The sequence below is a fragment of the Pleuronectes platessa genome, chromosome 16 (assembly GCF_947347685.1).
Source record: "Pleuronectes platessa chromosome 16, fPlePla1.1, whole genome shotgun sequence".
In the NCBI taxonomy this organism is placed as follows: Eukaryota; Metazoa; Chordata; class Actinopteri; order Pleuronectiformes; family Pleuronectidae; genus Pleuronectes; species Pleuronectes platessa.
The window spans coordinates 10,326,958-10,340,734 of NC_070641.1; the positions used below are offsets into that span (position 1 = coordinate 10,326,958).

Sequence of the window (13,777 nt, forward strand, 5' to 3'; positions counted from 1 at the left end):
AGAATAAAAACAGGTTTGACCTTTGTTGAAATAACCAAACTGAGGAAGTCGTGTTTTGTACATCTTTATGTTTCCCACAGTTTAAGGAACAAGAGATAAACCAGTGTAAAAACAAACAAACACACAAAACAGACAGTGTATTTTTTGTACCATGTCCTGAGAGGATCAGAGCTGTTTAACCAAAATACACCTCACACTGTAATATTATCACCTCCCGTAAACATAAAGGGCTTAAGGAGCAAGCGCAAGTTTGCCATTCACAATTCCAACACAATAAAACAATTTACAGTTCAGCAATGGCAGGACAAATCCCTCTGTACAAATACAACAAATAGAAAAACAGCCCAACAAGCACAACAAGAGGTGGCGACGCAGTGATAAAGAAACATGTCATGTACCAATTAAGTTACCATTGCTAGTGTGCATTTCCAAAACAATATAGACCACAGGCATTGTAATGCAAGTCATTCTAAATACACGTTAGGTTCAACCATTACTATAAACTATTATGTATTATAAAAAAGAGTTGGTAATGTATATGAAAGGCATTGGAGATTCTATAGTGCACATTTGACTTATTCTAATAAACTTTGATCTGAATGGTGTGAAACTGCCTTTTTTAATTTTGTGGAAAAAAAAGTTTAAAATAGGCTGCAGCTGCACTCTGACACAGAAAATAACCACATTTAAAAAATGGAAGACAAACAAGGCTTAGAAGTCATCAATACATCAAACTTGGTTGATGAAACTGAAAAATCCCCTCAGAATGTATTTTCTATGACAACGTATTACTATTATGTATCGGTGATTCCCATTTCTGTCTGAAAATATAGCAATAAGAGTAACATTAAGTAAATCTAAAAATATATTGCAGATCACAAATAATGCAGTGGTAGAGGGCTTCCCAAAAAGACAAGTCACAGCAGTGGCAGCACTTCTGAAATCTGAACTGTAGTTGTTAGAACTTTGAGTGCTGAGAGAAGGCTGCCGACATCAACCCGATCTGTACAATTAGGTATAATGCTTATCCTGTGAGGGTCGCTGGAGGCCTGAGCCAATCCCTGCTGACTTTGGACGGGAGGCGGGGGGGCGGGGTACATCCTGGACAGGTCGCCAGCGTATCACAGAGCCAACAAACAAACATACACATACAGACAAACAACCATTCAAGCTCACGTTCACACCTATGGGCAATTTAGAGCATCCAATTAACCTAGATCCAATGTGCATGTGTTTGGAGTGTGGGAGGACCCGGACAGAAGCAGCTCACTGGAGACATGACAGTGTGAAACCAAAACTGAGGAGCATGCAACCCCTTCGTGTGACTCATATTAACAATTCTCGTTATTTTTTATAAATTTCATCAGGCTGTTGACAGCAGTACTCCCTTTTCATTTACAGTAGCTGGTCACATGACAGTGTAAGCTTCTTCCCGTCCATTTCTGTTCTGCTACATTCCATCTTTGTCACTGACCCCTGAGTGTTTCTCCTTCCACTTCGCCCTCAGGTGCCTCGGTACGCTACATTGGTGAAGGTGGAGGTGGCTCCCTTATACAGAGGATTGTTACCCTGGGAAATTAAAACAGAAGTGAGACTGGCTTAATTCAATCTCACACTGAAGTCCCGACTTTTTGAAGGGTTACGTCAACGCCCATCAGTACTGTAACATTCTGTTAACAATGTAACATTCTGTTACAGTACTCCATTCATCCTTAAAGCAGGAGCAGTTACTGTATGTTATCATTATGTCCCAATTAGGAATATTTCTCACCGTATCCCATTTGGCTTTGGCTCTCTCCTCCTCAAACCTGCCAAACTCTTTGCGATCGTGGATGGTGACCAGCAGCTTCCAGATGAGGAGGCCAACCAGGCCCAGTAGCAGAATGGCTCCGACCACCCCCATGAGCACAAACAGGAGGTTCGGGCCCTCGGGGCACTCTGACAGAACAGAACCGAAAAGATAGTTAATATCTAAAGCTGGTTTCCATGATATTTTCTTTTAAGGACACTTTAAGTTAAGCAAACACTGCAGTACTCCAGTGTCAGACACATGGCTGCACAACCGATGCACCATAGATGAATGGTATGAATGGAAATGGGTGAAAGGCAATAAACTGTACTGTAAAGCTCTTCGAGTGGCCATCAAGACAAGAAAAGCGCTATATAAATACAGACCATTTACAACAAGTCACTACACTGATGTGTTTGGGTTTCTGTGGTGTGGCAGAGCGTAGCTGTAGTTATCTGGCAGATGATGTGCTCTTTACAGAGGAGAATGTTTTTAGATGCACACACTGTTCCCCCTGAAGCCGAGGCGTGCCAGATACAGACTGAAAACACATTGAAGAACACACCATTCTGTCCTAATAATGTAGCCATTAAGTGTGTGCACAGAAACTCTCACAGTACCTGGCTCTTTCACCACAAACAGAATGGATTTGCCACTTTCATCTTCGTAATACTGGAAGTGCTCCAAGCAGTCATTTTCGTCTTTGTATGAGCAATTCACTGCATTTGTGTTTTGGAGAACTGCGGGATAAAGATGAGAAGAAGAAACAGGGTAATGAAAAGGATTTCAAGGTACGGTGAATTATCGTCAATATTTATTAGTCCATTCTAGTCTGTTGCCCCTATGCGCATAGAAAGGCTCCAGCCGCTTTCAAACTTCTGCAAATATGATCAGAAAAACAGAATCATTTCTACAACAGCTCAGAGTTACACAGTGAAATTAAAGAAATTAGAGATTGTAGATTTCTCACCCAGTTTATCCACCACTTTGATTTCATCTTTGCAGATCCTGCTGCAGCTGTTGTCTTTGGTGTACTGTCCTCTCTTGAAGTGCTGACACTCAACACACTCTCTGTGGGCGAAAGAACAGAAACACTTAAGACGTTGCCTATATCACATGAGCCCTTGTTAATAGAAAGGTTGATGTTCTCCAGCTGTACGTGAACCTACAACTGAATCTGTTGCGTACGTGTGAGGGAGTAGTTGGTTATCATCCTGGACTGTCAGGACATCATGATAAAATAATAAATTATTTTGGCACGGCCTGAAGACGGCATAGTCAGTTGTTTAGGAACGGGATAATAACTAAATCTTATCTGATGTCACCATCAGGTCAAGATAATCCCCCACATTTCACTGCATATCATGTTACAGGTTATTGAAAACTAGAGGATGAGTTTTACACTATATTTCTTTCTCTGGATATTCATATGTCATGTGTTTTTTGAATCTAATGAGTTTAAATATTCATGGTCTCCAAAGGACCAACCCTTTCCCTTTTGAGCTCTCCTTTTGAACTGGCCTCGGTTCAAAATGTCAACTTTGGATCTCATAAACTAATTCCATGGTAGACTGAATGAAATTTCTCAAGCACACTCACGCTCCCAGGGAAATAAACCCTTTGGCATTTCCTCTAGTCGAGTGCCAACCTCATGTTTATTCTCTCCATATCATAGATTCTAGAACAAAGGGACTCTTTGTGATGGAGAACTCACTTCTTTATGGTGCAGGAATCCGGACAGGTGGGGCACTTCTCACAGGTTGCTCCGTAGGCCCCGGGCTGGGTGCACTGACAGACCCCACACTCACAGTTCCCCCGGCCGGTGCACAGCAGACCAATGCTTGACATGCAGGTGTCTATGATTGTGCTGCAGTTACAGTTTTCTCCTGTCCAGCCGGCGTCACACTGGCAGTAGCCACAGCTGCACTTCCCATGATCTGAAAGGATTAAGAAGGGGATGAGGATGTTGATAATCGTCACAAGATTTAAACATGACATTTTTATCTTCAGCAATATGGTTCTTGCTTTGGTCTCCCTGTGTGTTTCTCTGTGTTTGTGTGTTGTCCCCCTGTATTTGTGGGTTTCCCCCCCGGTTACTCAGACCCATGCAGATTTAACTGAAGACTCTAAATGGACTGCTGATGTGAATGTCAGAGTGACCCATTGTTTTGTCGGCCTTGCGTAAGACTGGCAATCTGTAAAGGGTGTAGCACGCCTCTCGCCCAGTGTCTGCTGGGATTGGCTCCTGCCCCCATGCAACCCTCAAAGGATAAGCGATTTAGATAATGAATGACTGATAATCACACAGGTGGGGCAACGCAAACAAAGCTATTAACTACAAATTACTCAATCTGAAAATGAATCAGCGTGTGTGGGAATTATTGTTTTGGGTGTAAACTGTGTCTGAGCTGTGTGTCTTAGGAAAGCCTACCTGTTGCCGCATTTGTTCATTAAGCAACATTTAATTGCTAAATAGGTGTGACTCAATGTTTATGAACTTATCTTTTATTTGTTTTGTTTACAAATGAGGACCTTTGAGGTTAGCGATATAACTTAATGGACTCGGTTCTGGTTCATTAAATAAAACAAAACAACTAAGCACCCGCCTGGATTTTAAATAACAATGATCAACATCAGACGACAGTGGCCCTAAATTTATGCTGCTTCAATTGGGTAATGAAGAAGTACTTTTAATAGCTGTAATTACCTAAGCATTGTGGGCAGCTTTTTTTTTTACAGAACATATTCTCTTAAAAACAATCAAATGTACTAAATTACTTTGTGACAGTCTGTTGTTTAAGTGAAGTCTAATCTCAGACAGGAACATTAGAGGGAAATATCTCTCAATCCTCCCTATTGTCCTACACTCTATTATTTCCACCCTTCTCATGACAGATGCATTCCCACACACACATAAACCCACACACCCACTCACACCCTCACGCACGCACACGCACACACCCACCCACACACACACACCCACACACACACACACACACACACACACACACAGGCATTTCTCCATGACTTCAGAGGGCATTTCCTGACTTATAATTATTTCCTGCTTTCACAATAGTTACCACTTTCCTAACCCTAACCCTTACTATTAGCCTTACCTTAACCTAGTCCTAAAGGTTAAGGTAAATTCTTAAATTCTCATGATTCTCTTTATAAGAATTTTATTTTTGTTCCCATTAGGTAGAGAAGTAAGAAATGATGTGACTGTGTGAACAGATTAAGGTCCCCACAACACGATAAGTACCTGGACCCACACACACACACACACACATACACATCCTGAGGTAGGTGTAGAAAGCACAGAAGCCAGGTCTGTCAGTGTAGGAAGAGTTTTACAGCAGTGGAGCCATTTGTTGACAGAATCTGGAGGCACGCTTCTCTCCCCTGGGTTACAGAGAGCCGCGCCACATCAGCACATTAGAAACAAAGGCAGGTCCCCGGAGACTACAGTGTTCTTAGCGAGAAACCAAACAGGATTTGGCACTGGATGATTAAGAGCCAGGCGATGAGTCACATCCAAGCTGCTGGATCAGACTGGGGGAGTGACTGGTCGTGAAATATCGCAGAGGGTCCTATATGGTCCCTAATTCCAGGGCTCTAAACAAATCGTCCATTGTTGTAACCTCAAAGAAACAATTCCCCTGAGTCAACACGGGACAGCTTCTTGTTTGAACTGCGTTAAGAGCGGGGACAGGATCAGACTGTTTACTGGTGGTGCTGTCACTGGTTAATGATTAGGACGCTTACGTGTAATGCTTTTCATAGCGTTGAGTAATCTCTCTTACTCAGTCTTAAAGATTGCAGCTGAGATGTGTTGACAAACCTTACAAGACCTTGTCATTGTAACAATGGATATTTATTTATAATGTTAATTAATGAGAGTATGTTTCTATCTTTGTTGTCGTAATTTAAAAAGTTGATTCGTACACTTAAAAGAGAGTTTTTATCTTAGGTTCACATCGCCCTGCTCTGTGAGACTGTACAGTAATCCTGCCCATTAGTCACATGCCTTGGTTTTTAGAGAGGGCAGACGTCGGGGGGCCATGATAAACGAGGAGAAACGGGGAGGGAGACAGAAAAGTTAAACATTACACAGCTGGATTGAGAGTCGGGAAATGGTGGAGATAGAGAAGTACTGAAGAGGGAAGAGTTTGGGCAAGTTGCCAGCACAGGAATGCAAACTTTCCTGTTCTCTCCGTGTCCTCATATTTACGGGCCCTGGGGCTGCGCTCGGCAGACTGCTGCTCCCTGGACCCGCACCAGTCCCAGGGCCCCTCGGCAGAAGAAGAAATACACAGCCACAGGGAGTATCCCAGACCTGGACCTTTTTGTTGCTCCAGCCGAACAACGGCATGACTGAACCAAGACACAGTGACTTAGCGGTCGCTAATTGAGCTCTGTGGACTGTCATCCGACGGTTACGATGTGTGTTGTTGTGTGGGTGATCAGGTCGGCACCCAAGCCCTGGGTTTCACCGCTGCCTGACTCAGTACCTGTCTCTCAGAAAAAACAACCTCCAAACTCCTCCTCGTTGAAGAACTTTAGCTTTCCATGTCAAATGTTATCGTCCAACTTCTCTGTAAGGTCATGGTGCACCCACAGGGAGAGCTCTGTGAGGCTGCGATGATTCAATACTATGCACTGCTTTGGTCTGCCTTGTCAAATTAAAGAATTATTAATGGGAATCGCTGTGGAACAGAATTAAACTTTTATTTTTAGATTATCTCGTGGAAATTAAGGTATCAACATTTCGTAGATTTTCTTAAACGTCAATGGAGAAAAAAATTAAAGGAAGCACTGTACTGTCACTGTCACTCTCTATTTACTATTATGCTGTCATAGAGTTCAAAACAAGTGCAGGTCCTCTTCCCATGATTCAACTTGGTGGCATCTTTCAGACCCTCTAGTAATCACCCACATCTTTCAAACTTGAAGCACCCCACATTTTAGAGTCCAAAATGAGATAATGCTGGTGACATCACTCATTATTCATCACTTTTATCTGTATTTTAATAGTTTGACAGTTTTCCTAGTTTGATATTCCTACCCCGCCCTCCTTGCAATCACAGGCCCAAACTGCTCTTGTGTTAAATTAACCAGTGGCGCAGCAGTTTAAAGTTTTATTGCTGTGATTGAGTAACTCTGCACTGAGCTGTACAGACTTGTAACGGAGAGAGATAGAGCACCGTGCTCCTGTGAGGGGTAAGAGCCCATCCCTCAAACTCAGGCAGCAGGGACTGGGTGTGTTCCTCTCCGACTGTCCTTTAATGGAGGACACGCTACAAGTTTACAGGGCCTGACAGAGAACAGGTCATTTACAAGCTTCACTGTTTATGCTCTGCAGTTGAATTGTGCAATTGTTTACACGTCTTTTACAAGCAAGCAAAGAGGGCCTTAATAATTATGTTGACTTTTGATTCGTCAAGCTGAGTAACAGGAAACTATGTAAACTGGCAAAGATGTGTTTACAGCCTGAGAGGGATGGAAAACAGCCTCAGTGGGTTTCACTAAGACTGGATGACGTGTCCGAGGAGCAAAGAGCTAGCATCTATGAAACTATGTAACTCAGGGCCCCCCAGGCCAATCTGTGGGTTGGACACTGGAAACAATAATGTTAATTAAAAACCTATTTACAATGAGGAAGAATATCTAGCGACAAATTCTTAGTTTTTTAACATACAGCACTTTTGTTTGTTAAAAGTTGTGGGTCCCGGCTGTCAGTCAGGCCATTTTTCAGTGGAAATAATCTATCGTTTAAAACTAATTGACCTGATGTATGATGAAGAAGACAATGATTTAAACTAAAAGACCTCAAGTGAATAAGTTATAAGTGTAGACAAAAGCTGGTCTATCCAATGCAATGCAGGTCACCCAAACTTATCCTGCTTTAGGGTCCCCTGATGCAGAGGGCCGGCCCTGACTATAATAAAGCCTGATGAAGCAGAATTCTACTGGGGTAGACATTGATTGCCAACCATTGCAACATGTTTTATGTTCATGTAGCAGGGTTAATGCTTCCCACTTGCCATTGCCAGCGAGATCCTTGCGCTGGCTGTGGTAGTGGGAGCCTTGGTTGGAGTTCTAGAGCTCCCTCTAGCGGAATGCGGGGGTTGTATTTTACATTGCTGCCTCCTCTCCTCAGTCTGTGTATATCCCGGCTGGGAGAGGTAGGTAGTCAGAGCAGTTAAACATGAATCCACACTTTGGCGATGTATTACGGGAGTCTAAATGTACATAATACTGTATTAATACTTGGTTGCTTGTACATATATATTGTGTTGCTTGGAATCTGTAATTACTTTTAAATGGACTTTAGTCTTAGGATCGCTAGCTTGGCTACCATTAGCTTTGGTCGTAGCTACTTAGCTAGCGTCGACTTCGGCATGAAAGTGTACTTCAGCTTGTCTTTCTCCCATGTTAGGCTGCCATTGTGAGGGTTCTCAAAGAGCATTTCCCATGTTAAATATTCCACCAGGTATGTCACCAAGCGCCCATTCAAATATTTTGTGAGTCATTTGTTTAATGTGATATTTATTTTCATGTAAATGCTCATTCTGTGTATATCCCGGCTGGGAGAGGCTGCCATTGTGAGGGTTCTCAAAGAGCATTTCCCATGTTAAATATTCCACCAGAATAAACGGCTGGCTGCCAATGGTTCCATCGTGGTCTCAATCACACAACGCAACGAGAGAGTACACAACCGCTACATTCAGATCCACGAGACAACCTCCCTATTTAGAATTCACGTGGTGCAAAACTGCAGAGAAAACCTCCAGTGATCTTGACAGAAAGAAGTGCATCTACTCACCGGAGCAAAGCGCCCCTTTGAAGCGCAAGCAGTTGAAGTCGTCACAGTCGCAGTGCTTCCCCCACACCTGGCCAAACTCATTTGCGTGGCAGGAGCACTGTCCGCACAAGCAGTCACCTCTCCCATTGCAGATTGGGCCGCCCGGCTTTTGGATGCAGTCGGCATCGTCTGTAGGTCTGTTTTCATCCAACGAGCACTCACAGAAAGGGCCCAGGCGACCCGGGTGACACTGGCACACGCCGCACTCGTAGGTGCCGTTACCGTTGCTGCAGAGTGGGCTGTTGGCTTCTGCATCCGCCTCACATTCGCAACCGCAAGCGATATCCACCGTGACCTCCAGGGCATCCTTGAAGCCGAGGGGCTTGATGGTAAAAGTGCTGCTCTTCTCCTTAGGGCAGCCCTGCACCTTAGCCTCCACGCTGAATGACACCTGAAGAGGAGGACATATGTCTCTGTGCATAGCTTTGTGCAGATTAAAGACATGGGACATTACTCAGCGAATATGTACCGTGTCTCCAATGTTGAGGCCGGTACAGGACTTGAGTCCGACGTTGACCTCTCCGTTGAGGCAAGTGGCATTGAAGGAGAGTTGCAACTCCTCCGGGACTCCCACCAGCTCCAGCTGCACACTAGAGCGAATTTTCTGCACGACATAAAGTCATCAATCACACTTTATGTAGTTAGCTGTATGATACAAATGAATTAACAGACCTCAATTCCCTCACTCTCCTTACCGCATAAGCCTCCCGAATGAGATCAATAACATTCCCAGAGTCGGCGGATAGAATTCCCACTGTTGTGCCTGGGATGAGCTTACTGAACTCCTGTAACAACAACATGAGTTTGACATTTTTTAAATAAACAAAAAAACGTATGCTGTGGCACAAGAAGAGCCGTTTATTCACCTGGTAGAGTGGCTGCACCAGGTTGGTTACAGCAAATATTAAATTGATGTTGTTTTCAGCCATTTTCTCATGCATGAGCGCCAAGGAGGGATAGTCCTGCAAGACCCGGGACACAAATAATCATGACTGTAATAGGCATTGAAAACCTCTGTGAATTACTGAAATAACTTAAATTGATGCCTTTACCAGCACAGTTGATTGGTTATAAATGTTGTCATTATCAAGATGACACTGTCCATCGTTGGGCTGGACTATGCCAGCTATACGCCCATCCAGTGCAATGTGGGTTACGGCATCTGTGGTGAAAACCAATAGGTGTGAGGCGTCCGGACGCCAGCCGATTTTCTCCTAATGACGATGGACAGAGACAAGAGTAAAGTAAACACTCAGTGCTGCACAACATGGTGAATGTGGTTGTTTCTCTTATCTCTTGAACAATTTACATTTTTCATACCTTGCACACCACGGCCTGCATGATCGCATCAAATCCACCCTCTGGAGCATCTCTGTTTCTGGACACCTGCTGCTTCGCCACCTCCTCAGTGAAGCGTGCTACCTGCTCCGTCAGTGGCAGCACATGCTTGAACCCGAACTGAGGCTCGCATGTTTGACTAATGCTGCATATATTGAATAGATGAAGCAAGGGAGAGAGAGGAAAAATAACGCATTTTAAATAGTTGTTATTGAACAAGTCTTCTCAGAAAATCTGAAAATTTCCACCTCAGTTCCCTTTCCTCCTTGAACCCCCCCGCCCCCCACACCTACCTATAGCAGGGGTTTTTAACCGCCTCCGGAGGATAAGTGTACATGTAAGGAGAAATGGGTTTGTCCACAAAGGCTCCGAAACCCATGCGCAGGTTGCTTGTGGTCTTGCCCATGGTCTCGGCGAGCTCATCGCCCAGCTTGACAAGGCGGGCCAAGTCATCCTTCATTGAATACGAAAGATCCATAAGATAGTAGAGGTCCACTGGGTTATCGTCCACCTGTTTCACTGACACTGTGAAACGCTTGGAATCGCCTCAGAGGGAAGAAATCACGGGCAGGAGATAAGTGACAGAGAATCAAACACTGCAGATGGTGGTAGTAATGGCACCATTGCATGTTACTTGTTGTCTACGGTTGTTAGTGCCTGGCTCTATTGTACATTCCTGCTATTGATGATTGTGTGTAAAGGCACCTGGTCTTAGTACAATGTGAAGTTTCTGCGGCCGTATCCGAGTGACAACATCAGCTGTACCAGAGGCCTTGTTGCTGAGCGGGAGATCCTTCTGAATATGAAGTTGGCTGGAGGGAAACTCCAGATGGGATCTCATGCAACCTCCGTCCACCAGGTTCTCCAGAGTGTCGCAACGGGACACACTGGATCCTCCCACTCCAAACGACTTCAAAAAACAAAAAATAAACACATCCAATCTATTCAGCACTCGAGACAGTGACGAGTTACCGAAGAGCCATTGCATTAACGAAAATTGAAAGCTAAGAGATTTTTAAGTTTACTGTTTTTCTATCCTACAGCCGCTTTAGGTATCTCCTGAGTACAGGGGCCCCATGGTGAGAAATTACGAAGCAGTATTGTATAAACATGTTGAAGAATCAGCATGAACTGCTGGGAGAGGAAGTTGTTTCTGTCACAACTTGCTGCGATGATGGATGGATGGATGGATGGGAGAAGCTGCTGGATGCTGTTTGTGTGTGCTTGTGTGTGTGTGGTGCTCGTACCTCCTGGTAGCACCAGGCACAGCTGGGGTGAACCGCCAAGCACTGCTGACAAGTGGTGGCTCCTCGTGATGTGCAGATGCTGGAGCCTGGGGAAGATCACGTCCGTCAACATTTGTTTTTTTGAACTGTGGCTGAGGCAACTCTGCCCAACTTCCTTCAACGCTGGCACCAGTGCGACCACACATGTTCACACATCTACTGCTTTATGAAGTCACAGTGCAGCTCACTCTTTACAGTAATACTCCTTATGCTTTCCAAAACTTAAATAACCGTTTTATGTTTCCCATATAATTTTGCAACTTTTAAATTCATATTGCCTTTAACTCCAAAATCTAAGGTCATCCAATTCATTGTATTTTAATTCCGTTTATCATTTTTTACGTTTTTATCTATTTTATCTGTATTATTTAACTCGTTCATCTTAGTTTTCTTCAGATTTATCCTTGTTTACTCTGCTCTCATTGATCTCTTTTATTTTGCTTGAGATTGTTTTTCCTATCGTTACATTTATTTCTTTAAGTAGTGTCTCCGTGTTCTTTGAAGTCGCATGTCTTCTAATGCCACCTCCTCTCTCTCCTAACGCCTAATACCCAAACCTTTATGACTTTGCGTTGCAGAGCTTTATCAGATCTGCCACAGGTTGTGTTTTTAAAACAGATTCAGCACTTATACTCTCCCACTGCACTGAAGCCTACTGTCACTTTGGATACAAGTGACACGTCAAAATCTTGATTTGATGCAAGTCAACACACTCATTTAATCCAAACCCTTTTCTATGTGTTATCTTGTGTGGCCTATGGGTGTGGCTCACTATAGTGAAACACACAGTCACTACTGCTAATTTACTTTGATAAAATCACACATTAAATTAAATATGGAGCAAAAACAGCAATCTGACAGAATAAATGTATTAAAATAAACATAATAACACTTGGATTGCTACCGGAAATCATGTAAGCGCAATTCAGCTACACCTTCAAGGGCCCCTGAGGTAAACAGACCCATAATCCTGAGCTGACAGCACCAGAGTGTGTGTATATGATTTCTGTTTCACATTTTTATACATGATTTATGATATATAACTGATATTATAATACAAACTGCAAAGAATGGTGTATCACCTTGTTATTATTATGCAGTTAGGTTTTGACATAATTGAAAACAAGTCACAATTCACATGAAACCGGCCATTGAATACACCTGTGAGCATTCTGAGTTATAAAGTGATCGTTAGAAGAGACGATGTAGATGTCCCCCTGGAGGAACTCGTCCTCGACTTTTCCACATCCTGACCATATAAGGAAAAGGTTGCAAAAGCTCCATGAAGGGCAAATACAACCAAACAGTTCAACTAACAGGGACTGATTCAGTTTGAGAACATAATAAAAACCGTGATCATCAGTTAATACATTGTTTCCTTCAAAGAAAGCACACAACAACAAGTCGGGAAGGAAAACACCCTCGGTCTGCGTGAGCAGGTGAAAGTTTCTCTGGAGAGAAAATCCTCCTCAGAATAAACCTGATACCAACACAAAAACATCTTACTGAAAACTTCCGCAGCGGAGGAGAGCAGGAGAAGCAGCAGCAGTGGACGGAGAGTCAAAGTTCCCATGGCTGAGGAGTAACGGAGCGGAGCCGACATGAGCTGCCTGTGAGTTCCCTGTGGGCTCGTCCTGCGCTTTTCCTCATTCTTTCCTTGACTTGACTAAACTCGTCATCGGTCATAGCTGCGGCTCTGCCTCACACACCAGCCCCTCCGAGCCGTCAGTCTGCCGGGGAGCAGAGTCAGGAGCATGCTGAGACTCGCCTCGCTGTGGTATGATGATGACCTTTCACTAATTTCTAACGAGGACATAAAAAAAAAAAACATCGTTGCACAAAAAATTAAAAACTGTTTCCTCATCACTACTGTTCAAGGATTTCACATAATGCATCTTGTGCAATGTGTATTTAGTCATCATATGTATTCACCATGTGAACCTTCTGTGCAATAACCCTCATGTCCATCATACCACTTAAATACACTTTTTTTATTTACAGTAATTATCTACATCACATCACTGCTATAACCCACCCTCCTAACCTCAACCAGTGTTTACTTATATTTTGTACTTCTTCCTATATTGCCTTCGAGGTCATTAAAGTATCTATCTATCGATCTATCTATCTATCTATCTATCTATCTATCTATCTATCTATCTATCTATCTATCTATCTATCTATCTATCTATCTATCTATCTACAATGAAGTTCATGAATCTTGAATATGTGCTTCAACATGAGTCAATAAATGAATGTATTTTAGTTTACCTCTTTTTCCTAAATTAAATGATATAAATGCTACACTAAAATATTTATTCATAGCATATAAATAAGTGATTCATGACTGATGATTTGTGTTTTTCTTTAAAGAGATACTGCACCCTTAAATGTGTTTTTGGAGCTGTAAACTAAAATATAAGACTGTTCTTAAATTGTGGTTTTAAGATTCACATGCAAATGTTGAACAGGGCTCATAACGCCACACTGTGTTTCAAA

At 43.0% G+C, this 13,777-nt stretch overlaps 1 protein-coding gene across 1 annotated transcript; it reads right to left on the reverse strand.

The window, feature by feature from the left end:
- Positions 1-48: 48 nt before the first annotated feature.
- Positions 49-13,097, reverse strand: LOC128458512 (integrin beta-3). Its single transcript, XM_053443368.1, has 15 exons — positions 12,785-13,097; positions 11,240-11,325; positions 10,698-10,902; positions 10,286-10,538; positions 9,975-10,137; positions 9,707-9,868; positions 9,521-9,616; positions 9,350-9,439; positions 9,124-9,258; positions 8,616-9,045; positions 3,504-3,726; positions 2,760-2,860; positions 2,410-2,529; positions 1,772-1,938; positions 49-1,569 (listed from the first exon to the last, which is right to left on the reverse strand). The coding sequence occupies exons 1-15, from the start codon at positions 12,879-12,881 to the stop codon at positions 1,504-1,506; spliced, it is 2,394 nt and encodes a 797-aa protein (XP_053299343.1). The 5' UTR covers positions 12,882-13,097; the 3' UTR covers positions 49-1,503.
- Positions 13,098-13,777: the final 680 nt, after the last annotated feature.